Here is a 27,834-nt window from a genome sequence, read left to right as displayed (position 1 = left end):
CTGCAGCCCATGTGGTACCCGCAGTGCTGCTAGGTAGGGGGTTCCTGGATTTTGACCCAGGGATGGTGAAGGGACAGTGATGTAGTTCCAAGTCAGGATGGTGAGTGGCTTGGAGGCAGTGGTGTTCCCATGTGCCTGCTGCCCTTGTTCTTCTCGGTGGAGAAGTTGCGGATCTGGGAAATGCTGTCAGTGCGTTTCTACTACACCTTGTAGATGGTGTACACTGTCACTGTACGCTGGCCATGGAGAGAGTAAATGTTGATGGTACTTATGAAAATGGTTTTGCTTAAATAAAGTCTGTTGAAATTTAAATAAATTTAAATAAAGCCTTTGGTTACAAACCTCCCTCCAAACTTGACAGAACCTGTCACCCTGTCATCTTTGAGTTTTCACGCTCAAACTAATTTTTAAAATTTTGGTTGTTTTAACCTTTTATATTATACGTACATTAGAAAATGTATAGCCGCCATCCATCTTGTGAGGCAATGGTTTGTATCTTGCTGGTCAACTCTTCATAAAGCCGAAACTTTTGGAGGACACAAATTCCCTTGTGTTTCAGATACACAGTTTGTTGAATAAGCAACAACCACTGCAGTCGATCAGCTTGCAGTGAGTTCCTGGGAAATTTGGGTTCCAGAGAGTATATGTTATTGAGTCTTGATTTAGTTTTTAAAAAAACCCTGTGGGGGAGGATTTGGGGCTGGTAGTTTAGCTATTCTCCATCAAAGAACATCATGCCAGGAAAGAATAGGGCTTTCCAAACAGCAAGTCCAGCATACATTGGCCGAATTTCTGTTGATTTAGTTAAATTAGGTTGAGTGCCAGGCATGGATATGTACTCTGATTTGTAGCCTGCTCCTGTACCCTCTTACTTTGGATGAGGAACTCATCTCATTTGGTACTGTTAGTCCAGCCTTAAAAACAATGCGATGAAGATTGTATCTTACGGACTGAAGAGTGCAGCTGATTTTGGGGGAGGTAGCTGTAGATTAAGTGTAAGTTAGAAAAACCAAGATATGCCTCAAACAGTAGTGCAGTTTGTTTCTAAACAATTTCCTGATGGTGTATTTAGATATGTTTAGCTTGTAGGTAATGTAAACCCTGGCAATGATGTATGAGGCATGTGAATGTAGCCATTTTAACTTAATCTGGGGAGGAACTCCTGAGTAATGAATCATTTCTTGGTAAAGTCCCCTGGATATACTGGAAATCACTCCTTGTACTGATAATTGGCACTGGTGTTAATGCCAGCTGACAGAACCAAGGTGAGGGCTCAAACCTGAGGTGAAAACCAGATATACAAAATTAAAACAGCAAATCCTAACTGTGGAAAAAGTTCCAAGGTTGGAGGCTCAACCCCATTACAGTCTTTCTGCGTGTCGCCATCTGAGCGTATGTTAGATTGCAGGTTTTGTAAGCACTCAATTATCCCCCACGTTTTTGGTGTTTATTCTTTCATGGGGTGTGGGTGTCACTTGCGAGGCCAGCGTTTGTTGCCCATTCCTAATTGCCCTTGAATTGAGTGCCTTGCTTGGCCATATCAGGTGTCAGTTAAGTGTAAACCACATCGCTGTGGATCTGGAGCCACATGTTGGCCAGACCAGCTAAGGATGGCTGATTTCTTTCACAGTGAACCAGATGGTTTTTTATGACGAATAGTAGTTTCGTTGTTGCAACTGCCGTGGTGGGATTTGAAACTGTGACCCAGAGCATTAGCCTGGGCTTCTGGATGACTAGTCCAGTGGCATCACCACTAAGCCATTGTCTCCCTCCAATCTGTTGAAAGGTTAAATGCATCTGGGCTTTCAAAGGGTGCTGGTGAATTGTTTTAACTTGGCTGGGTTCTTGTTATGAATGGAAATGTAAACGTGCCTTGTCAACTCGATTTAGAACCATAAACACTTCTGACCCACAGCAAAGATCAGCTCAAACTTAGCCAAGCCTTGGGATAGATTTGTTTATATGCTGGGAACTGATCGGCGATCCCAATGGAAATGTAGACATACTTTTATATCATGTTGCACAGCTTTCTTGCTTGGCTACCCTTTCTTCACCTGTTCATGCTGTACAAAAAACATCTTGCTTCTCTTTCGACATCCACCCCAGCTTCTCACACTTTAATCAGTTTCTTGGATGTAGCTCATTCTGTCAATCTAAGCTGAACCCTCCTGCTGTGAATTGTAAATTGTTTGGATTTCAACTAGTCTGCAAATGTAATTCACAACTGAGAATCATTTCAAAAGCTTACTTGCTGAGTCACATCATTTCACATTAACACCTTCCAAACCCATGACCACTACTGTCTAGAAGGACAAGGGCAGCAGACACATGAGAACACTATCACCTGGAAGTTCCCCTCCAAGTCACTCACCATCCTGACTTGGAAATATATCGGCCGTTCCATCACTGGCTGGGTCAAAATTCTGGAACTCCCTCCCTAACAGCACTGTGGGTGTACCTACACCACATGGACTGCAGTGGTTCAAGAAGGCAGCTCACCACCACCTTCTCAAGGGCAACTAGGGATGGGCAATAAATGCTGGCCCAGCCAGCGAAGCCCACATCCCGTGAATGAATAAAAAAAAACAGTGCCATTCTGATCATGGGTTTAAGCTTTTGTGCAGTGGTAAGTTTAACACACTGTTAAACCTGCTCTTAGAAAATAATTTGGCGGCACAGTCCATCTCTGGTGGAAGGTTTCTCTACTTTAATTGGGAGGTTTATGCACTATTAGTTCCCAGTTTGCCGGGATTAGTGGTACAGCGGAAAACTATTTACACTACACACCTTGCAGCAAGGCCAAAACTGACAAGGGCCACTGAAATGTTTCTGCAATAAAAATCTAATCACTTGACAAAATACATGGATTTTACCCATGAAATGGTCAGCCGCTCCTGATCTATCTCAGCCACAGTCCAACTGGATTTTACAGCAAATTGTCCATTGCTTTGAAAGTTGGTGATTGACAGCTGACAAAATCGGCGCGCACACTGGGAGTTTGAGAAAGAAATCTGTCTCACTGTTACTGCGATTTTAGCCGTGTGTGATGGGCGATGGGTGATTTTCCACACTAGGTCCTCTGGGGCTGGGAAAAAATTCCCAGCAAAGCATTTCTTGATTTCTGTACTTGTAATCTTGAGTTGTGGCTGGAATGGCTTTATCTGGGCAGTACTGGTTGCAGGTCTTGCCCCAGTGGCACTCTCTAAATTAGAGGTCATCCAAAACTCTGCTGTCCGTGTCTCAATTTGCAGCAAGTCCTGTTTCCCCCATCACCCCTGTGCTCACTGACCGACATTGCCTCTGTCTCTGTCTCTGTCAAGCAATGTCTCAGTTTTAAAATTCTCATCCCTTTTTCAAACCCCACCTGGGCCTCACCCTTCCCTACCTCTGTAATCCCCTCCAACCCCACAACCCTCTGAGATATCTGCCCTCCTGATGATAATTGCTGGACCATTGGTACCTTCAGTTGCCTAAGGCCCAAGCCCTGGAATTCCTTCCCTACACCTCTCTTTCTTTCTTTCAGAAGCACCTTAAAACCTACCCCTCTGCCCAAGCTTTTGGACACCTGACCTGTTATCACATTATGTGGCTCAATGTACTTTGTTTCATTACGTTCCTGTGAAGCACATTGGAATGTTTCATTACCTTAAAGGTGCTACATAAATATAAGTTGTTGGAGTCGTGGGCACAGTTTGAGGTGGCAAATTTAAGAGCAGCACTCAGTACTATGGTGTGGTTGCCCTAAATGAGTGGTCCAGGAATACCAAATATGCCAGTGACAGCACTGCCATAACTTTGCTATAACTCCTGTTGCAGCACATATGAAATCCTGCCTGTGGTGAGTTGTCTGTTGAACCTTGTGTTTGCAGTAGTGCTGCTGTGACTAGTCACTAAAATTCTGAAATTTCTAACTGACGGGTCAGCAGTTCAGTTCCTGGCCAAGAATCTTGGAATGAACCTTACATTAAAAATAACTGTCAGGTTTTATGGTCACTGGAAGCACCAGAACAAACAAGTGGCCTTCCAGGAAACAAGTTAGTATTAGTAGAAAGCAATGCTGTGTCATCCATTAATGTCCTCAGCATGATTCTGGGGAGGATTGACTCCGCCAAAGCAGGTTTGTGCTACCCCAGTACAGAGGCCATTATAAGCTGCATAATCACTTCAGTCGGTCTGTGTGTCTGTGGAGAGGGAAATAAATCAGTCCTAATCATTGATAAAAGCAAAATACTGTGAATGCTGGAAATCTGAAACAAACACACAAAATGCTGGAAAAGCTCAGCAGGTCTGACAGCATCTGTGGAGAGAGAGAAACAGAGCTAACGTTTCGAGTCCGTATGACTCTTCAGAGCTCTGAAGAAGAGTCATACGGACTCGAAAGGTTAAATCTGCCTTTCTCTCCATTGATGCTGTCCAGGCCTGCTGAGTTTTTCCAGCATTTTCTGTGTTTGTTTCAGTCCTCATCATGATCCAGTGATCTCCGCTGGGAAAGTACATGAGCTCGGGTATTGAGTTGACTTTTTTTGTTGCATAGCCTCTTAATGTTTGGTGAATGCTCACTTGGAAAAGAAAAAAGCCAGGGACCAGGTGAAGACGTGGCAAAAATGGGAAATGGTGTGGGGAGGGCGAGGTGGTGCAGAATTAAAAATCTGAATTTACGTATGTAATATAGATTAGGTGGCAGGAGAATAGTAAAGCGGGCACCTTGATGCACCAAGTTTCGAAAAGAAATTTACAGACATCAAATTATTGTGCCCCGCTCCCCTCCCATGCCCCTCAGTTATCCATAGAGTACCTGAGTCACATGGGCCAAGAGGGTTCCTGTTTGTACTTGTGACTTACTGGTCCCTGCTGGAACTGCTCACCAAAGGGCGATGGGAATAGACCTGGCCTCCTTTTTAAAAAAAAAACGTTATCGTTACAGGTTAGAAATGTAGCTGAGAACTTGGTACATTGCATTTTAGTAACTACTTGCCTTCTCTGTTGAGGTGAGCAGAACTTTCAACGGTACATCTGAATTATTCTTGAGTCAGGAGTCTGCTATGCCAGTTGTGCTTTTTCAGTCTAGGCCTTTATTGTATCCATTAAATGATGGGTTGGTGGAGCTAGGTCACAGACGCCAGTCAGCCAGGATCTCATCGAATGGCAGAACAGGCTTGAGGGGCTAAATAACCTCCTCCTGTTCTCATGTATGTGAATCCTATTGTCGTCTTATTATTTAATGGTATATGTAAAACTGGTTGGAGACTTTTTTTAAGTACTGGACTTGATGGACCTCATTATTCTAAAGCTCAAACTTGGCTTAGCTGTTTTTATTCTGTGAAATAGTATGTCGACTTTGTTGAAATCAAGACCAGCCCCTGCTCTAAGCATCTGGAACCTTCCTTGCTTTCCTCTGCTTTCTGTCTCCCCTATAATCTCTAGTAGCTTTTAAATCCAAAGTATATTGAGATGTCTCTAAACTTTTCTGTTCTTTTGCCTGAAAACTATCCCCTTCTTTCTGGGTTTCTCACGAAAGCAGATGGAAATTCCTGTCCTGTCTCTTTGCATCTCTATTGAGAGTATTGGATGCAAATGTCTGGGCCTCTTGTGGGCATCTTTTAAACTTAATCCACGTACTGATTGGGTTTAAGAGGTGCGCTGTGGAGCGAGTATAGAGAGCATGCACTATAGGCCTCCCATCAAGCTCATCTAGTGGCAATATTGGGTTTGGAAAAAAAAAACACATAACCCATTGCAAACAGGAACAGGAAATCTCCCTCATTCATTTGATGAGGTAAAGATTGGCCATTAATTGTGAAGGGTTGCTTTATGAATATAATGCTGGCATTCTCAAACCTGGGCATGACTCACAGGAAACCAATCTGAATGTAAGGATGTGGTACTTTTTAAAAAGTAGTTTTGAATCTTTTTTTTTTAGTTGAAATTTGCTGAAACTAGATTTGTATGCTTAATGCTTGTTTAAAATGTTGAAGGTGCATTATAAATATGGCGGTTTTGGTGTGACCTGTTTTACTCTGAACTCTCAAACTTTATACCCGTTGTGTATTGAATTTTTCTTTCTTTCCTACACCACTGCATGAACACAAGTTGCCGCACTCAGATCCCTTGATCGCAGTGTGATAGTCGCTTTAAGCAGGCGAGCTGCTCAGAGTAGCATTAATGTGTTATATCAGCATTCTGTGCAGTATAGTGGCAGAGTGCCTGTTAGCAGAGCAGGTCAGTGTTACCTCACTGAGCTCCTGATCTTGAAGTGAAGACGAAGAAGGGGAACTTTGGCCTGACTCCTTGTCAGGGGAGAGATAGCAGAAGAGTAAGATGATCCACTTTGTTGTGTGCTCTCCTTCTGCTGATAGCTTCATAGGATAATTCAGCACAGGAGAGGGCCATTTGGCCCTTCAGGCCTTTGCTAGCTCTTTAAAAGAGCTATCCAGTTAGTCTCACTGCCCTCCTCTTTCCACACACCTGCATATTTTCCCCCTTCAAGTGTTTATCCAATTTCCTTTTTGATGGTTACTATTGAATCTGCTTCCGCTACCCTTCCAGGCAGTGCATTCTAGATCATCACAGCTTACTGAGTTTTAAAAAAAAACTCATCTCACCTCTCATTCTTTTGTCAATTACCTTAAAGGGGTTGTGTTAGCTTGGGTCGAGAAGGACATTTCCAGACTGTTGCCTGACCTGAGCACAATTTTTTGACTCAAACCCATTACCTGGGTGGGATGGGGTCGTTGCCTACCCAAGGAAGAGGGGGAGGTGTGGGACCATTGCCTGACCCTGGTGTGTGGTGGGGGGTGCATTACATGACCCTGGGCAGTGTGGGATGGAGTGGGGCAGGGCTGTTGCCTAACCCTGAGGGATGCGGAGGTTGCCACAGTTGGGGAGCCATTATCTGACTCTTGGGATAACAGCAAGAAAAAAATCCAGGTGCTGAAAATCTGAAAGAGAACCTGAAAATACTGGAAATGCAACTGAGAACACAGTCAGCTGATGATTTGGCTGTAAACCTTTCCTCATAAGTTCCCAGTTCCTGAAAGGTGCATTTGTCCCTTTAAAAAATATATATATATAAACTGACTTGTTTCTATTCCAGAGATGCTGTCTGACCTCTTGATTTGTTGAAATGTTTCCAACATTTTGTCCTTCTATGCTTGACTGTTGATTTGTTGAGTGAATGGGATGGAAAGAAGAGGGGAATGAATAATGCAGGTTGAGGATGTTTTGCCCATTCAGCTCTTGGTGCACATGTGTCTTCTTCACCCTATTAGGCATTCTGGCTCTGACAGGCCTGTTTCACCAACTCTTCAAGAGCATCCCACATCATACTGCCACAGAAGAGATGCAATTCTGACATGGCACTGAGGCCCATAGTTGGGGAAAAGTAGAGGGAAGTTTAATCTGCATCAAGCTGCATTGCATCTTCAGGCATCCTACTTTACAGCCAGTGAAGTGCAGTCTCTGTTGTAGTGTAGGAAACACAGGCAATTTGTGCACAGCAATCTCCCACAAACAGCAATGTGATAATTGTTGTAAGGGTTGTTGATGTCTCACTGAGGGGTCTGGAGCCTTGTATGGTTGAACATTGTGTTTCTTAGCACTCAGCTGCATATGTTTCCAGGGTGCAGCCCTGCATGGGTGCAGTCTCCATGCTGACCTCTTTTGGACTCTTCGACACACACCTACAATCATGTGACCCTCTACATCACAATGTGGGCGGTACGGGTTCACCAGTTTCCTCTTGTGGGAGAATCTAGAACCAGGGGTCACTGTTCAAAAATAAGGGCCTGCCCATTTAAGACAGAGTCCAGGAGAAGGTTTTTCTGAGGGTCATGACTCTTTGGAACTCTCTTCCTCAAAAGGCGGTGGAAGCAGAGTTTTTGAATACCTTTAAGGCAGAGCTAGCTAGATTCTTGATAAGCAAGGGATATTGGGGGAGGAGTAGGTGGGAATGTGAAGTTGTGGTTACACTCAGATCAGCCATGACCATCTTGAATGGCGGAGCAGGCTCGAGGGTCCGAGTGGCCTATGCTGTTGCTCATTCAAACGTTGGTATGTCCCACCTTAACCCTTGGTCTGCCGAACACCTTTATACTACAATAATGACCAGATGATCGAGCTCATCCTTTATCTGAAATCCCTGGGGCTGGTTGTGCTTTGGATTTCAGATAATTTTGGTTTTCGGATACCACATATCGGACTAGGCCTAGTTACATTACAATAGCCTAATCCTAGCCTAGCTATAGTCTAAAGTAAATAAAATAGCTAGAAAAGTCAGATGTATCACTGAATAATAAATACAGGGTACCCGTAATAAGTTCTCAGTCATGGTGCCATCTGTGATCCTGTTTGTAGGAGAGGGTTCCGATTGTCAGCGTGGTTCATGTGAAATGCAGACAAACTAGACTGCCACGCTAAAGGTCTGGTGTGGTCGGCGAGGCCCGTGTTTGCTCAGGTCGTATCGGCTTGGATCAGGGACTTCCCGTGCTAAAGATCAGGTGCAGACGGCGAGGTTACTGTCGGCACGGTCAGGGATTTCCGTGTTAAAGGTGGTGAGGTTCAAAAATAGTGCGGATTTTGGATGTGTTTGGTTTTTGGGTTTACGGATAAAGGCCACTCAACTTGTATTGACCAGGACACTGCGGTGAACCCCCTGCTCCTCTCTGAAACAGTGCCGTAGGATCTTGTACGTTCGCGTGAGAGGGCTGAAGGGGCCTGGGTTTAACATCCCTTCTGAAAGATGGCGCCTCTGGCAGTGCAGCATTCCCTCGGTAGTGCACTGGAGTGAGCGGCTGGAGGGTTTTTTTTTGCACTCAAGTCTCTGGAGTAGAACTTGAACCCACAACCTTCTCATTCAGAGAGAAGAATGCTCAGCTGAGCTATGGCTGACGCTGAACGGCTTTTAGGTTTAAGCTTCAGTGTTTTTCAAGTAAGCACAGGAAACCAAAGGTGCTTGGTCACCCAGCCAAACCCGTGTGTCTCACCTTACTACGCCTGTTCTACAACCGATATTTTATAGAAAGGTTCCAGCTGTGATTTCTTTTTTTGTGAAGCCCCTTAACAGAAAAGTTTAAAACTTAACTTCATTGGAGTGCCTGATTCATGAGGTTTGAGCAAATAACATCAGTGGATCAGCATGTGCAGCGTTAAATCATTGCAACCTCTGAGCTGAAAGTTAGACACTGTGCATTTTAGAATCAATTTCATCTGCTTCCTCTTCTGATGAGCTTTGATCTGTGTCACATACTCTCAGCGTCTAGTGGGTGACGGAGGTAGCATATCCTCTGCACTCTCTAACACTTGTTTAGCGTCCAGTAAAATGTAATTTCAGTGTGTCCTGCCCTTCACCAGCACCGCCCCCCCTCCCCTTACCGCCTTGCCAAATTTAACTCTCAATCCAAATCACCTCATCAGCTGAAGTGTCAACCCTACATATTAGGGATTTGGTATAATTCTATAGGAAAGTAATCACTCCTAAGTAGTTGACTGTCAAGTTTCTCTTTTTGGCCCACACTTGTAATAATTTACAGGATTGTGCAGTGGCATTCTGTAAAGATAGATTTCAAGGAGCCAACTATACCTCACCTCACACTTGTTAAAATTCTAATCTTGCAATCGTCATCTCGATACTTGTCTTGTCTTGATAGCCTTCCCTTGGTACAATTTGCACTGTTCCAAACTCTGCCGCCATAGCCTGGACCAAGTCCCACTCATCCACCTCACCTGTCCTGACTGACATTCGCTAACTTGCTGCATTCCAAAGTATTTATTGCAAAATCCTTATCCTCCCATCCCCCTGTACCACTTATCATCTTCTCCACTCACTCTTCTTATTCCACTGTGCATCTTCCCACCCTGTCCAACACCATTGTGCTTCATCACTGGTAGATTTTTCAGTCCTGCATACTTATTCTCATCCTAAGCCCCATCACGTTTTGGTACATCTGTTATTACTTTCAAAAATCTTCACAAACACGCTCTGCTTTACCAAAAGAATGAGGATCTTTGAGAAATTGCACATGGTAAGTTATTGGAAAAGGAGAGAAGGAAAGCTGTGATCCTAAGATATTTCCTGTCCCCCTCCTGTGTTCAAGATCAAGCAGTTATGTTAATGATGCAGAAATAAAATGGAAATGCTGGGAAAATAAGTCATTCAATTGGCGTTTGAAAGAGAGACAGGTTTTGACTATAAACTCATTCGGACAGTGCTAAGTGTGTATATGGACACTTGTAGATAGCAGCCCATATGAATGAATTGAAGTTTGCTGATTGAAATTCATTGTTAACGTCGTACTAGCCTTGCTGCCAAAATTCTACCGTCTGCATCAGAATGTGTCATTTGTTGAGTTACAAGAACACATGTCACCCCAGAAAACAGTTCAGTTTAATGGAGGTGAATTTTCCACCACTTGCTTCCATCTCTGTAATATTGCCTCAGTTCATCTGCTAAAGCCTTGCCCATGTTTTTCCTACCTCCAGACTAGACTAGACTATTCCAAAGCTTTCGTGGCTGGCCTCCCCACTTTCCACCTTTGGTAAACTTCAGCTCTGTCCAAAACTCTACTACCTGTATCCTAATGTGCACCAGGACCCATTACCTCTGTGCTCACTGACTTAAATTGGTTTCCACTCTTAACAACGCCTCAGTTTTTCAAACACTCATCTTAGTATTTAAATTCTTTATGGCCTCTTCCCTGCCCATCCCCCACCCAATAACGAATCTCCTCCAGCACTACAGCCTCTGAGACTTCTGACTTCTCCAATTCTAACCACTTATGCATCTCGGATTTCCATCTTCCTTGAGCCCTCCATTGGCAGCAGTGCTTCTGCTGCCTCAGCCCTAAGCTATGGAATTCTCTCCCTCACCCTACCTGCCTTTCTCTCACTGCCTCTTCGATGCTCCTTAAAACCCACCTCTTTGACCAAGTTTTTGGCTATCCCTTTGTGGTGCAGGGTGAAATTTGGAATAACCCGGCCCTGAAGTGCCTCTAAATGTTTTTCTTTATTAATTGCTCTATTTAAATGCATCTTGTTGCTGCAATTGAACTTTTCTTACCTCTTGCAGCTCTGAAGAGTCCTGCTGCATTTCACGAACAGAGGAGAAGCTTAGAGAGGGCACGGGTAAGCAGCTTTAACACCGATTTCTTACACCTTCCTCTTGCCTTTCTGATGGATTTTTAGTTGGTGCAGAGGCAAAAATTTACAGAAGGAGGAAAATTTACATTGGAGAATTGAACATCATTTCTTGTTTAAACAAAAAAGTCACTGTTGGAAAGCACCCTGAACAGAAATCCCAATAAACTATATAAAAGAAATTGTTGAACAAATCTGTGCCGTAAATGTCTGTGTGTTCAAATTTAAAAACTCCCTTGCACCAATAAAATCGTATTCGAACATTGGACTGAAAATTAATTTCTTTGCTTAAAAGTATAATCTGGTCAGGCTGTTGGGAGTCATTAGCAGAATATTCTGGTTCCCATCGCACCAACAGGCCTCAGAAGCTGGAGAAAATTGTGCATTTTCTGATATAGCTCGCTGCGTGACTCCCACTGGTGATATGGGATGTTGGATAACTCTGGTCGCTGTGCCCTTCAAGAATTTACAAAGAAATGATCTACAATAGACTTCCTGAAATTTAAGTTCTGGTCCCAGTCTCCACTGACAAACTAATGTAATGGATAGACATCTAAAAATTGAGACAAAACATTTTAGTCTGCCCTGTTATGATCTGCTTTTTAACAGAAAGAAAGAATGCTCAAAATGCTGTATAATGTAAGATTTTGAAATGCTGGAATAAAAACAGAAAATGTTGGGAAAACACAGCAGGCCTGAGAGCATCTGTGGAGGGAGAAACAGAGTTAATATTTTGAGTCCTTATGACTCTTCAGAGGTAGAGAAGTAGAAATGTGATGGAATTTATACTGTTTAAGGTGGGGGGGGGTGGTGAAGCAGGATAGAAGGTCAGCGATAGGTGGGGGCTAAGGAGAGATTGACAAAGATGTCATGGACACAAGACAAAGGGTGTGTTAATGGTAGTGGTGAAGACTCCCTACCTTCACCCCTTTTTTTAATCCCTTTTTAAAAAAATTTATTTATTTTTTATTCACTTATTTTTCTTTTTTATTCATCCATTGTTTTATCCCTTTTTCTACCCTCCTTCTCCAACCACCACCACCCCCTCCTCCCCACCCCCTCACAGGGCCATCTGTCACTTGTTTCTATGCTGTGCTTTCACAGAACACTCACCCTTGTTCTGATATTAACACATTCTGCTTTCTTACCTTTATACCACTACCAGCATCTTCTTTAGTCTTCACCACTACCATTAACACTCCCTTTGTCTTGTGTCCATGACATCTTTGTCAATCTCTCCTTAGCCCCCACCTATCGCTGACCTTCTATCCTGCTTTACCTGCTCCACCCCCCACCTTAAACAGTATAAATTCCATCACGTTTCTACTTTAGCTCTGAAGAAGAGTCATACAGACTTGAAATGTTAACTCTGTTTCTCTCTCCACTGATGCTGTTAGACCTGCTGAGTTTTTCCAGCATTTTCTGTTTTTATTTCAGATTTCCAGTATCCGCGGTATTTAGCTTTTATTTTGAAATGCTTGCTGCTTTACTCAGTGTACAGACTTGCCTTGAGCTATGGAGTGTTAGTATGCCCTGCTGTGGCCTTAGTGAGTTTGTAACTGATCTCTACCTCCGAGTGAGTAAATCAAGAAGTGATTGGGACTGGGGAGAGTAGAGTTCTCTTGATGTTGCCCCTCTTTTACCAAAGCGTGCGTTGTGTGCAGACATTCTCGACCTGGATTCCCAAAGTAATCATTTTATTCTTTTCAAAAATACAGACCGAGGACTATTTAAAAAGGAAGATCCGATCACGTCCGGAGAGGGCAGAGTTGGTCAGGATGCACATACTTGAAGGTAAGGTGTAGCAGGCTCCCTATTTGCCTTCTGAAAGCACTTGTACAGATTGGAGAGTGAGATGGGTACTATGGTGGTATTGCAATGCCTCCAAAACACTGTTGAGGCTGTGGATCAATTGAAAATTTGAAATTTGTTAGGGTATTAATGGTTACTGAACAAAGGTGGGTAGGTGGAATAGCAATACAGATCAGCCACGCTCTAATTGAATGGCAGAACAGGCTCGAGGGGCTGATTGGTCTCCTCTGCTTCATATGTACTGCTACAGAGGCTTATGTTGCAGTCTGTGAACTGCAGGTGGAAAACGCATCCCAACCAATCAGTGTAATAGCTGCATGATTTTCCAGCCAGCCCAGGAGGGATTGTTTGGAGCTGGGAATATAAAGTAGGTCATTGTATAAATTTAGTTGAACCCAAACCTTGAGAAGTTTTAATTTTAAGACTCGTTCCTGCACACAGTAGTGGACAATAGATGCAAGGAGCGGCCTTCAATTTTCAAAGCTGAGCCCTCGATGTAACTGCCTGCTGCTACAATCTATTGCTTTTTTGCAGAATTAACAGAATAGAAATTTATTGAAATATTGGACAGGATCTTGATTGAAAGGTAATGGCGTGTTAACAAAGCATGTTGTTCATGTGAAAATTGCCAGCAAATTTAGGGAATCAAGTACTATGACCTGAGTTGTGAATCTCCAGAACTTGCTTTCCGATTTGCATCACTCAGCCGTTTGTTTTGCAAACAGCTGACCTCATTACAGCCTGGGTTCAAACATGGACAAAAGAGCTATACACCCGAGCTGAAGTGAGAGCGACTACCCTTGACATCAAGGCAACATTTGACAAAGTGTGGCATCAAGGAGCCCTAGCAAAACTGGAGTCAACGGGAATCAGGGGGAAAACTCCACTGGTTGGAATCATACCAGCACAAAGGAAGATGGTTGTAGTTGTTGGACGTCAGTCATCTCAGCTCCAGGACATCACTGCTGGAGTTCCTCAGGGTAGTGTCATCAGCCCAACCATCTTCAGCTGCTTCATCAATGACCTTCCTTCCATCATAAGGTGGGATGTTCACTGATGATTGCACAATGTTCAGCAGCATTCGTGACTCCTCAGATACTGAAACAGTTCATGCCCAAATGCAGTAAGACCTGGACAATATCCAGGCTCTGGCTGACAAGTGGCAAGTAACATTCGCACCACACAAGTGTCAAGCAATGACCATCTCCAACAAGAGAGAATCCAACCATCGCCCCTTGATGTTCAATGGCTTTACCATCACTGAATCCCCCACTATCAACAACCTGGGGGTTACCATTGACCAGAAACTGAACTGGACTAGCCATATAAATACTGTGGCTACAAGAGCAGGTCAGAGGCTAGGAATAGTGCGACGAGTAGCCCACCTCCTGACTCCCCAAAGCCTGTCCACCATCTACAAGGCACAAATCAGGAGTGTGATGGAATACTCCCCACTTGCAGCTCCCACTACACCCAAGAAGCTTGACACCATCCAGGACAAAGCAGCCCACTTGACTTGCATCACATCCACAAACATTCACTTCCTCCACCATTGACGCACAGTAGCAGCAGTGTGTGTACCATCTGCAAGATGCACTGCAGGAATTCACCAATGCTCCTTTGACAGCACCTCCCAAACCCATGACCACTACCATCTAGAAGGACAAGGGTAGTAGATAGATGGGAACATCACCATCTGGAAGTTCCCTTCCAAGCCGCTCACCACCCTGACTTGGAAATATATCACCATTCCTTCACTGTCGCTGGGTCAAAATCCTGGAACTCCCTCCGTAACAGCACTGTGGGTGTACCTACACCACATGGACTGCAGCGGTTCATGGGCATCTCCCTCCAGTGAAGACCTATGGGATGCCTCTCTTGGAAGGCTTAATGGCCTCCTTACCTCCCACTCCCCCCCCAAATGGCATCTGAGTGATGGTCTCCATTCTTAACCATTGGGGTCTCTCTACCCACGTCCAATTTCATGCCTCATTCAATGGCATCTAACTGCTTGATATCAGGTTTCTCCAGCTCTTTGTATGAATGAAGCCAGGACTCCCAAGCTGCTCCTGTTCCTAGGGGCTTTTTAACCTGCTCCATGTGGCTGGGCCTGGGAGATCCCGTCTCTCCGGCTCCAGCACAAACTCTGGGACTACACTGTACGTCGCTCCGTAACTTATGCATGTACATCAGCATGAAAAGTACATCGTTGTGCATAATCACTTCAAGCTTGGCAAAGCAATATGTTTTGGCGGGCCCCACTTCCAGTTACTTCTCCAATCTGCTGTCCAGAGTCTAGTTTGAATGCGTGAGTGACTATTTAAAAAATCCCCAGTTTTTAAAGCCATCTCATGAGATTGCTAAAGAAGCTGAATTTGACTGAGAAGTCGAGTCTCTCTCAATCAGTTTGCAAGAGTTGGCATGTCTGCTGTTCGCTAAGGCCCCAGATGCACCATTGCCTTATCACCTCACACTTGCAACACGTTACAACATTTTTGAGCTCATAGGTACAGAAAACCGTTTGGACAGGGATAAGCTATCAGATGCCCCCGCTGCGGCACGATACAGCCCTATATTCCTGTCTGATTCCCCTCAATGCCCACTGCAATCTTGACCTTTGTGAGCACAGCTCTTCAGTTCAACTGAAATGAATTGGAAGAGATTTTAGACAGAGAAGGAATTTGCACAGCCTACTTTGGCCATTGGAATGAACAGCAACTAGAAGAGAGTAACGGCTTTCAACACTAGCACTCGGGCGTTGGAAAACAGTGGTCGACATGCACTTCCTGCATTGCTGATGAGCTGTGTGCTGGCAAATATCAAAGGGAGTTTAACCCAGCAGGACTGCACTGACATGCAAGATTAGCATTGCATTGCAAAGTCCTATTTAACATTTCCAGCAGGACAGCAAATGAACTCAGAAACTCTTGAGCCTTCTGCAAATTGCCCTGTTTCAAGCTGCCTGATCTCATGGCGACTCTGCACGTTTCAAGAGTCCTTGTTTAAAGCTGTTGTGGAAAAAGATGTCTGTCAGACTTGTGTGGCTTTGGATGTAAAAACAAGGTTAAAAAAGAGAGAAGTACTCTGTGCTGATTAATCATGCGATGTTACTGTGTTCTCTTGTTATAAAACTCTCTGGCGGAAGCAGCCTGTGCAGAATAAGGATTTTTAGAAAAAGGCCACTTGAATCAGCAAGGCTGCCCCCTTCTGATCCACTGCACCCAGCTTTCCAACCATAGCACTCAGTCTACATCAAAGTGTATTCAATTATCCACTAACCTGTTTGCTGAATCTCTTATAAACGAAAAACACTAAAACTTACTCAACAGCTCTTACCCCTTTGACTGAACATGTCTCTCCCCACCTTAATCCTAAATTCCTCACGTTGAACTGGTCCCTGTTATTTGAACCCTTCACAACAGTGAACAGCTTTGTTGATTTTATAATCTACATATACACGGGGTTAAGTTGCAATTTGATAAACTCTTCCTTTTTAAGGAAAAACTGAATTATAGTCAGTGCCTTGACACCTGACTGATAAAGGTCATGCTTGTCCGGAATAGGCTTGGTCACTATACATAGCTAAACTTGTGTTCGAATAAAGTCTCTCTTTAAAGAAAACGCAATTATAAATATTAAGTGGGATCACAAGTTGATGAATAAGAATTGAACCTAGTCTTTAGAGCCATTATTGAAGCAACAAATGAGGTTAGCCTTCAGGAAGATGGAAATAATCTTGTCAAATGGGCCAATACATGAGGAACGCGATTCAGCGTAGAGAAATGTGACATCATGCGAATCAGCAATGCTCAATGTCCATCAGTACTCATCCACACAGTGCGTGATTTCCCCCCCTTAAAATTACTAAAGAATGCTTTTACTTCGGAATACATATCCAAAATAATTTAAAGTAGAATGTACAAAGCCAACAGGCAGCCTGCAAGGCATCCAAAATGCTTAGGTTCGTGAAACGGAACTTCCTTCAACTACAGTAAAGGAAATGCTCTATCAGACACGAGTTATACTGTACCTAGAGTGCGGCATAGCCGCTTGGGACCCCTCTACTATTAAAAACATTACCCACCGAGAGAGAGATCAATGCCAGGCATGACATGCCTGTATAAAATTTTGAATGAATGATTAAATATTTCTAAGCAATACATTAAGCCCTAAAGGTGACTGAGTTTGCAGAGTTCATAATCAACTGCTCCAACTGTGCACACCCCAACATGCTCCCTTAGCTAACTCCTTTTTTCCCCAAGCACGATTAATGACTGGAACAATCTTCCACAAACTTCAACTTCCATGCCCCTTAAGGATTCATTCAAGGAAAACCTGTTGAACTTTTACAAATAACGTGACCGTCGATTGCACTCATTGTGCACCTCCTGTGAAAATTCCCTAGTGGAAAACCACTTACCAGGTACCAAGGATAGTATTTTGCTAAGGATGGCATTTATCTTAAATCACAGGAGTGAGCAAAAAAGCAAAAGGAACTCTTAAAATTCAGAACGATCATGTCTGATTTACAATTTAGAAATGGCCAGACTAACCAGATGAAGCTAGTCCATCTAATCCATAGCCAGGCTGAGAAGAATTAGCGACACCTGCAACTTGCACGCACTTATATTCCAGCTCCCTCACTACAAAACGGGTCTCCAAAACTTACAGGGCAGCGGGATATAAAGGAATAAAAACAGAAAATGCTGGAAGTGCTCAGCCAAGTCTGGTGGCATCAGTGAAGAGAGCGAGTTAATGTTTCAGGGACTTAATTTCTCTCTCAAGAGATACAACCAGAAAATGCTGAGCATTTCCAGCACTTTCTGTTTCTATTTCAGATTTCCAGCATCTGCACTATTCAGCTTTTGCTTTTGAATATAAAGGAAGCTTGATCTTTAGGTGAGTGGCAAATACTGGTAAATGTACAGTGTAGCATATTCATTATCCATTCTCAATGTGCGTCTAAGTGGTTGCGACTCTTTCTAGGTTTCTCATTTTTCAGAAGTATATGTAATAATAGTTTGTATTAGATAATGTTGAGAAATGAACTCTGTGGATGCTTATCTCTTTGCTTTAATGTGAAATGTTTCTGTGTCATGTACACAGCTCAGATGGTGTTCTGGATTGACATGTGAACCTCTTAGACTTGATTTGGCTTCTCTTTGCCCTTCCTCTTGCCCCAAGGAAGGCTACCTTGGTGCATAGGCCCAAAACCTCAATGTGTGGTCATTCCTTGTGTACAAGCATGGGACCCTGAGTTTTAATAGAAGCGAAATAGTGCAGATGCTGCAGATCTGAAATAATAGCAGAAAGTGCTGGAAAAATGCAGCACATCTGACCGCATCTGTGCAGAAAGAAACACAGTTAATGCTTCAAGTCCAATATGACTCTTTGAAACAGTTTTGATGTTATTTAACTGATTTAACACCAGAGATGGTGACTGGCCTGTCCGGGCATCCATGTGACAGCTGCTTGAGAAGGAGCAGGGCAGTGACCATTTATTACCCATCTTCCCAGCCTTGGGTTGCTGAGACCCCCTGTGGTGCCCCCACACCTGCCTGACCAGAAATGGGAACTAAACACAGACTCTGGAGTAGTCACAGGCTATAGAGTTCAGTTAACCACACACAGTCAACACATGGCTCATTACCTATTGAAGGGGGCTGTATAGGCCTTGCCTCTCCTGTTGTCGCCTTAATGTTTTAACCTTTGTAAAGTTCCTGTGACTCACTGCCTATGGTTTTGTTTTGCAAGCCTGTTTGTGGAGTTTTCTGGTATTAAACCCTTTGATTTCCGGATTGCACTTGTTTTTAAAATACAGACCTTTTTTGCTTTTACCAATCATCATACACGACCCATGTAGTAAAATTATGATGAATTGGCGAAATATATCAAAGCAATTTTTAAATTGTCCCTTCCTCATTATTTGATTTGATGAACTGCTGCGCAAAGATGCTAATTTGGCACCCATAGTTCCCCATGCAGTGAGCTCCCGGGCCCAGCCAGGTTCTTGGGATGCTCAGCTCCAGCAAGCTATTCTAAAATATACATGGAGTAAGGGTGAAGACATTCAACCAAGGTTTGCTTGACCTTGCAGTGTTCAGCTACAGAAGGGCACTGGTGAAAACCTGGAAATAGGCCACCTCCCTCCCTGTTGCCTTGCCCATTGGATTGTCCGGGGTGGAGGGATGGGTCAGGATGGTTGGGTGGGTGGGTGGGTGGGTGAAATTTTTGCAATCTTCAAAGAGTTAAAGTACAGTGTGTTTCCAAACAGGCTCTACTGCAACATGCAAGAGCTGTTTTACAAGTCAGTCCAATTTCAGCTTTGTGTTAAAATACTGAGCGTGAGCTGAATTGAATGGATATGCGTTGGTGTTGTACAGAGACTTCAGCAGAGCCCTCCCTGCAAGCCACACAGATGAAACTGAAGCGAGCACGGTTAGCTGACGATCTGAATGAGAAGATTGCGCAGCGCCCTGGTCCCATGGAGCTGGTGGAGAAAAACATCCTTCCCGTGGATTCCAGTGTCAAAGAGGCCATCATAGGTAAATGTGGACCTTTAAAAGTTTTAGTAAATGTACCCTACCTGTGAGCTGCTGTGCAAGGCAGCAGTATAGCTTTTTTCTTCTAACCGCCCCCCCCCCAACCTCACCCACAGCCAACTTCTATCCTTCTTCCATGCTCACCAGGTGAGACCACGCCAGGGTAGACATTTTATGTGTCCAGAGTTGGTGATCTCAGGCAGCTACCCTTGGCACCCCTGGGTTTTGGAATCAACCTTTCTTCGCTCCTAACCCATGTCAGTCAAGTCCGGTTGGAATGATGCTTCCAGGCTCAAGATGGCTGAATGGTCCACACTGACATTTGCTGTCAAGTTTCATGTAAGATCAGTGGCTGATTTGGCTCGGACTCCTCCCATACTGAGGGGGGAAAAGAGATATGCCTCCAGTGGCAGGATCTGAATGTGTTGGACCATATCATATTTCACCATACTGGGATCCATAGGTTTCTCTCAAATTTTAAATTAAACACAGAAGCTTTCATTTACCAGCCCCATGCAATAGCTCTCCTGGTGCATAAATTACTGCTGCTTGGGTGCAGTCCTACAGGATCGTTTGGTCCTTTTGTCACCTCATCCAAATTAGAATTCTGCATTTGTGAACTCACGGCAAGTTAATCAACTACGAGGCATCACAGCCGCATCTGATCACACCCTGTTTTGTTGGATTCCACACCCCACTATGGTGTGAGCTATTTTTAGTGACAATCGTTTCCTGAGTTTAAAACTTGAATACATACATAGTCCCAAGTGTGATGATCAGAATCACAATCACATCTGAGGCTTACATTGAGTATATGTTTATTCTCTCTTTCCCTTGCTGTTCTGCAGCACCTCCTGAGAAATGGCAAATGATTCTTGGAAACCCCCGGGCACATCACCAAATTGCCCACTACTTGTGTGAAGTTGGATGATGAGCGTTGGCAAAATATTTGCACCCTTGGAAATCGAACTGGTTTCTGCCCTGTTGGTTTCCCCACATGAACAGTTCCAACAGAGCTTGAACATTGGGACAAGAATGGACCATTCAGCCCTTCGAATCTGTTCCACCATTCAGCCAGAACATGACTGACCTGTATCTTAACTCCAGCCTTGATTCTGTAAACCTTTAATATCCTTGTCTAACAAAAATCTATTGGCCTGAATTTTGAAATTTTCAATTGATCCCCCAGCCCTAAAAGCTTAATGGCAGAAGAGAGTTCCAGATTTCCACTACGCTTTGTTTGTAGAAGTGCTTCCTGGCATCACCCTGAACTGAAAGCAGTCAGAAGTGAGGACCTCAATTGATTTTTCTCTACCCCGCCCCTTTCCCCCTCCCATGCTATCTGGGGCACTGAGGATAACTCTATTGCCTGTACCAACCTATTTGAGATCAGCTATCTCTGGGCGGACGAGGAATCCTCTTCACTGTAATGAAAATTATAACACCAAATCATGGTGAGGCCCATCTGGCGCCATGTTTATCTCTGCTAATGTTCAAGGAGTTTGGGTTTCTCCCTTTTTATTTTGAATTTGCCAAGTTTTATTGAGTGATTTCTGTTAACATGAAGATCATCAGTGTTATACTGCCCTTTGAGAAACATTTCTTGTATATGGTCACAGCTTGTTCACTCTCCCCATGTATTATCTAAATTACCACTTGCCTGTCAGCTTTTTCTTTCTCTTATTTTTATTCTTTCATGGGATCTCGGCCTTGCTGGCAAGGCCAGCATTTGCTGCCCCTCTCTAATTAGCCTTGAGAAGGTGGTGGTGAGCCAACTTCTTGAATTGTCCATTCTGTAGCGGTTTGCTACAACTAAGTGGCTTGCTGGGCCATTTCAGAGGGTAGTTAAGAGTCAGCCACATCGCTGTGGGTCTGGAGACACATGTAGGCCAGACCAGGTAAGGATGGCAGATTTCCATCCTTAAGGACTTTTTTCGTGAACCAGATGGGTTTTTATGACAGTGATAGTTCATGGTCACCATTACTGAGACTAGCTTTCAGTTTATTCTAATTAATTCTAATTAGTTATTCTAATTAATTGAATTTAAATTCCACAAGCCGCCATGGTGGGATTTGAACCTCTGAACCCAGAACATTAGCCTGGATTACTGGTCCAGTAACATTACTACTATGCTACCATTTCCTCTTGAGCTATCCGAATAGGTCAATTGTGCCCCACGTTTTTGGATTTGGGAGTTCCATGTTGTTGTTTGTGTGGGTAATACGTGGATGGGGAAAAACTACAATTATTTGATATCTTACACCTATGTGATAACTAACCTTCAAGTGAAAGGGAGCTGTGGCATTGGGGTAGTGTAATCCAGAGGCTAATGCTGTGGGGACATGGATTCCAACCCTACCACAGCAGCTGGTGACATTTAAATTCACTTAATAAATTGGAATTGAAAGCTGGTTTCAATAATAGTGACCATGAAACTATCGTAAAAACCCACCTGGTTCACGAATGTCCTTTGTCATCCTGGAACTTCCTTCCCAACAGCACCGCAGGTGTACCAGATCAGATGGACCGCAATGGTTCAAGAAGGCGGCTCACCAGCATCTTAGAGCAATTGGAGATGAGCAATAAACACTGGCCTTGCCAGTGATGTTCACATCCATCGAAAAAATGTAAAAAAATAAGCTAAAGCTGGCCAATCCAGAGATGGTGACTAAATAGAAAGATTTCATTGAGGTAAGTAGGATATTAAATGGCATATTAGTGTTTCCCCCACCCCTGCTTTGCCATGACGACTGTTGGTTTTCAAAAAAGGACGAAATAAAACTCTCCACAAGAGAATTATAAAAGAAAAATGTCATTACTAAAATGTTTTTGGATCTCTGAGTTCCGGTGACATTTAAAAGATTCTCTTTAATTGTTTTAAAACGTGCAATGTGATAAATGTGACAGAAGGAAGCCATTTGGCCCATTTTGCCTGTGCCAGCCCTTTGAGGGACTATCCAAATAGTCCCGGTGCTCTGCTCTTTTCTGATTCCTGTGTTATTCCCACCTACCGTTTTTGTACCTGACTAGCAGAAATGTAAATTTCTTGTCTAAGTTGATTAAGTAATTTGTCACCATCCTCAAGACCAGGAACTCCATTGTTATATTTTATGATTATACATGTTGCTTTGTTTTAATACTGTTAGTCTGAGAGACTGGAACTGGATCTAATGTGGTGTGTTTAGTATGGAACATTTAGTGACCTTGCTCACCGTTGACAGGTAATAAAAGGAATCAATCAATCTCTTCAGTTACTGCTGCCTCATTCGGAGCTACTTACTTAATGCAAGAGAGTTCGTACTGACTGAGTATGATGATGAGCTGCTGCTTGCCAATTCCTGATCTGTCCTGTTAGGTCATTTTGGCGCAGTATGGTGGTATGATCTCATTGTTGTAACCCATTGCGCTCAGACACCCGGTCTCCCACAACATTGTATTCAACACAAACAAGGCCCAGTAGAACATGCATTCAGGTCAGATGTTAATTCACATGTGCTTAAAGCAGAAAACAGCTTGCAGTATAATGTCCATGTGTGTGTTGCGTGATTCTATTTATAAACATCCTCAAACTAGTGATATCCATTTGCCAAAAGTCTCTAAGTCCCACTGGATGGAATATTGAGTCAGACATTTTGGCTTTACTGGCCACATACTATGAAGCTGTACTGGCAATAAATAAATATTGAGTGAGTGTTTGCATTAATTTGCAAACATCTTGAGCTGTCCACGCTAACAGTCATTGGTGGCATTTCCCCATCACTGAGGAGATGGTGCTGAGTTGACCATTTCCAAATCTCCAGGCCCTCAAAATTTAAATGGTGGAACGCTGTGGAAAGGCACCAAGTTGAGAGTCAGAGGAAGTTTATTCTGCCGATGGCTGTGCTGTACCTGACCTTGGAGTGCTCCCATTTCAGCAAGTCCCAAAATCAGAAAGTGCTCCTTTCCCCAACACTTAACACATCCTTCAGTTTCTGAGCACCAAAATTTACAAAGTTTGTCTTACAGGGCTTATCATAGGCCTTTACAAATTAACCTAGACACTGGCAGATGATGCATCTGGCAAATATCCTTATGCGGAAGAATGTAGGATTTGAGAGAATATGAAATACTCTATGGCGGACTTTTCAGTTTAGCATATGGTGGGAGCATAGAGTATTTACAGTTGTTTGGATTGCGGAGTCAGATTTTGAATGAACATTTTTAATTTTTAAAATTTTGCGTTACAGATGAAGAGAGGTGTAGTTGTGGTTGTGTAGATGAGCATGACCATACTCCCCAGCAGTGCAATGGTGAGTGTCACATTTGTTTTCAGCCAGGATGTTTGGTTGGTTGGCCACCAATGGCCAATTCCTCATAGTGCCAGGGAGGGTTGCTCGCTAGCATCTTACCTGGCTTCAGGCCTTAGTCCAGCACAATCCCTACAGGAGCTGAACAATTTAAATAATAGAGGCTGATTATCTTTAGTCTGGTCTTGTTGCTATTTTGTTGAAATGACCTTTTGTTGTTTAAAACTGTTTGGTTAATGTGGGATGGCAACACTGTGTATGGCAGCGACTAGATTTTAAAATCCTCATCCTTGATTTCAAACCCCTCCATGGCCTCACCCTGCCCTATGTCTAATCTCCTCCAGCCATATAGCCAGCCTGGATCCCTGCGCTAATCTAATTCTAACCTCTTGCACACCCCCACTTTACATTGTTCCACCATTGGCGGTCATGTCTTCAGCCGCCAAGACCCTAAGCATTGGAATATATTCCAGAAAACCTCTGCTTCCCTCTCCTCCTTTAACGCTCCTGTAAACCCACCTCTTTGACTAAGTAAGCTTTCTCCTTAAGTGGCTCAGTGTCAAATTTTGTTTCACGAATTAAATAAAAGCAAACAATCCCATTGAGCCTGTTTTCATTGGAGATGGTGCTAATTATAGAATGAGTTACAATTCACTAAAAGTTTATTGGATGAGGCACTCTTGTATGAGAAAGTCTTTTGTACTCTGGTGTTCTGTCGGGGTGGCATTCAAAAATGAAGTGAATGTTTGAGGTATTGTTTGTGTTTGCTGATGCACCAGTACTGTGCTAGAGAAATTCCATCAGCTATGTTGCATCTTCCTGATTCAATGGGAGGACTGTTGAACAAGCAATATTCTCCCTCCTTGAAGCCAGCTCCACCAGCGTTCAGGCAAAACTGGAAAATCAACCATGATGGGCTGGACATTGTGTCCAGATGACCGAAAAGCGTCCACCCACCAGGCCCTGTTCTCTCAACTGGCCAGTGTTCAGGGGGGGAGACAAAGAAAATGCTTCAAAGATGCTTTGAGGCTCTTCTTGAAACGTGGCAGCATTGACATTAATGACTGCGAGGAGCTTCCTGCCAATCGTTCAAAATGGTAACAACTTGCCCATCAAGCTGCATCACGCTTTGAGTCGCAACGTCTTCATGATGAGGCAGAGCGGCAGCAGAGGTAAGAAAAAGCAGTAAATCCTGCACTCCGGATCCACTATCTCATGGGAGGTCCTGCCCCCTGTGTCCAAAGATCTGTGGGTCGAGAATGTTCAGTCACATGAAGACCCATGGCAGAAAGTCGCAACCCTGAGCAGGTGTCATCCTCAAATCGAGGGGCAGCTGATGAAGACAACCTTTGTGTTTGCATACTCATTTTAGCATAACATTAGGAAGCTAGGCTTTTCTAGGTGCTTTTGGTGTTTAAGCCCACATGCAATGGGGCTTTTATTATCTCTCCAAGCCAGGGCTGTTCTCCTTGACAAAGAGGAGATTTGATGGAGCTTTTCAAATTCCTGAGCCTGGACAAAGTAGATGGGGGAGAAATTGCTCCTGTTGGTGGAAGAATCGAAAGCGAGGTTTAAGGTGATTAACAAAAGAAGCAACAGTGACATGAAGGAAAACATTTTAATGTTGTGAATGGTTAGATCTGGAACCTATACTGGAACACTACCCGAGGGTATAGGGGATGCAGAGTCAATCCAGCCCTTCAAAAGAGCATTGGGTAATTACCTGTGGAGAAGATTTGCAGGGCTACAGCGAAAAGGCAAGGGAGTGGGACTAGGTGATTTGCAGAGAGAGGTGGTACAGACACAATGGGCTTGAAAGGTCTCCTGTGCTGTAACCATTGTATGATTCTATACATGGCTGGGCAGAATGGGGTGTTGGGCAGGGGTTGGAATAGTGAGTGGCTGGTCACAATGCTGCAGACATCGTGATGCCGGCTTGATGGACCAACTGGTTGGAGCGTGTCCCGACCTCCACGCAGTGAATTGCACGTCAGAAAATCAGAAGCTCTTTCATGCAGGGGGAGAAACTGAGACACAATTACTCTGTTTCAACCTTCTGCTTGTTCCAGGAGCTGCATTGGACAGATCTGGAGCATAGATCACACACCAAGATGATACAGGCAGACTAATAGGAAGCAAAATGACTTGAAGTTATGTAAAAGCTTTGATGCTTTTAATGATTCCTAAAGCAATGAAGATCTAATGTTGGAATTGTTGCGTTATACTTCGACCGGACAGGTTGAGTCAGAAGGATCTTATTGCATAGCCATGTGCTCTATTTGATTTCTTGAGTAGCATGGGTTAGGATGAGAGCTGCCTTCAGTGGCTATGGTGACAAGTTGGTGTTGGTAGATGGTTTTTCCATCTGGGTCTGGTCTTTAATGGATCCCAAAAGAAACTTGTTTAATCTTTATGCCAGGTTGTTAATGCACCTCGTTTCTCCCACAGATAATCATGTGCCGTACTCTGCATTGGCAGACAATTCATCATTCGACGAAGATAGCAGTGATGCCCTTTCACCAGAGCAGCCAGGAAGCCACGAGTCATTGGGGTCATTGCCATCCCCCACAGAAGCAAGATCTGCTGATCCACAACATCCCCTTCTCACTTCTTCAACCCAGGTACTGTCCTTTACAACCAGCCTCCTGAATGAAACTTTCATGTTGAAAATTAGCTGGTCAACCTTGACTTCAATTAGAGCATCTCTCCATTCTTGGGATAGATCCACCATCTCTTGCTAGTATCTGTCAGCACACTGTTCATTGGCAGCGCCAAATAATACAAATAAAAATGATGCTGGGGTTTTAAATATTTGTTAAAATATTAAAATAAAATGATCTGCCTTTTCTAGTCAGAAGTTGGCAACATCCACCAGACAGAAGGGTTGTGCTGGAGAGGCTCCAGAACAACGCTCTCTTACTCCCTCATTTTTTCCTGCCTAAGGTTTCGTGGACTGGCAACTTAGCTCCAAAGGGCCATTCTTGCATGCATTGCATGTTGACGCACTATTCACCTGTGGCCAGCATCGCTGTCTCAAAGGCTGAGATGGCCTTTCCTGATGAAACGTTTCTTTTTTGCACATGTAGCTTGAGGATGAGCGACACCAAAAAAGCTGCCTTACTCCCATTCCACCCTCCCTCTTCCACCGTGAAACCATCCTGCAACAGCTTCAATTAGATTCACAGAGGAGGCAACTCTGATGGCAGGTTTTGGAGACCCACACAAAGAGCTCTGCTGCCGGGGCAAGGTCACTGGGGGAGTTTTACATCGCAGAGTACCTACCAAAGGAGAGAGAGGCTTATTGGCAGCTGCCGGTGCTTTAGCAATATAAAAATAACCCCGTGGAGATGCTTGTAACAGCTGAATGCCACTCTGCCTGACGATGATCAATAATCAATGATCTGCTTCTGCTCCAATAATACAAAATAAAAATACTGTGGAAGTTGAAAATCTGAAATTAAAAAAAAATATTAAAAATACTCAGCAGGTCTGGTAACATCTGTGGAGAGAGAGAGGCAGAGTTAACGTTTCAGGTCTGTGAACTTGAATGAGATCATTTTCTGCTGTTGTACACCAGCAAATATTTAAAAGTATTGATCGTCCTGTGTGACCAGAGCCCATTGGCTTTTGTTCTCCTGTAAACAAAAAAACCATCCTGATATAATCTGATTTTTTTAATCAGATCCAATCTAGAAAATGGGTAATAAAAAGCAAAAAAAGGTTGGAAATACTCAGCATGTCCGGCAGCATCTGCCGACAGAAAGCAGAGTTAACGTTTCAGATCAAGGACCTTTCAGCAGACCTGAAGGAAGATAAAAATGTAATCGGTTTTGAGCAAGTGGTGGAGAGAGGAGGAAGAGCAAAAGAGATGGTGTGTGATAAGGTAAAGGTTAAATGATGATCGGCAAAGGGAGTGATAATGGTTGTAGTAAAGAATTGTCCTGAGTGGTTGTGAGTGGCAGAATAATAAACAGCTGTATCCAAAATCAGAAATGTGAAAATCAATATTGGCACCTAAGGGGAAAAACACGGAGGACAGAGTTTATAGTCCAAAATTGTTGAA

The 27,834-nt window shown here is 43.6% G+C and overlaps 1 protein-coding gene across 4 annotated transcripts in view; it reads left to right on the top strand.

Moving 5' to 3' along the window:
- LOC144669540 (myocardin-related transcription factor A-like) overlaps positions 1-27,834 on the top strand; it is a 144,205-nt gene that overhangs the window by 84,548 nt on the left and 31,823 nt on the right. For 3 of the 4 annotated variants that reach the window (XM_078532017.1, XM_078532019.1, XM_078532015.1), the window contains 5 exons: positions 11,063-11,118; positions 12,849-12,924; positions 19,326-19,487; positions 23,712-23,774; positions 26,220-26,392. In XM_078532017.1, coding sequence (XP_078388143.1) covers positions 11,063-11,118; positions 12,849-12,924; positions 19,326-19,487; positions 23,712-23,774; positions 26,220-26,392 — 530 coding nt within the window. The remainder of the gene's footprint in view (positions 1-11,062; positions 11,119-12,848; positions 12,925-19,325; positions 19,488-23,711; positions 23,775-26,219; positions 26,393-27,834) is intronic. The other variant, XM_078532016.1, reaches the window with a different exon arrangement.

Source organism: Cetorhinus maximus, chromosome 29 (assembly GCF_964194155.1).
Source record: "Cetorhinus maximus chromosome 29, sCetMax3.hap1.1, whole genome shotgun sequence".
In the NCBI taxonomy this organism is placed as follows: domain Eukaryota; kingdom Metazoa; phylum Chordata; class Chondrichthyes; order Lamniformes; family Cetorhinidae; genus Cetorhinus; species Cetorhinus maximus.
Note: the sequence above shows the minus strand (reverse complement) of the source record. Positions and strands in the feature narration are given on the sequence as shown.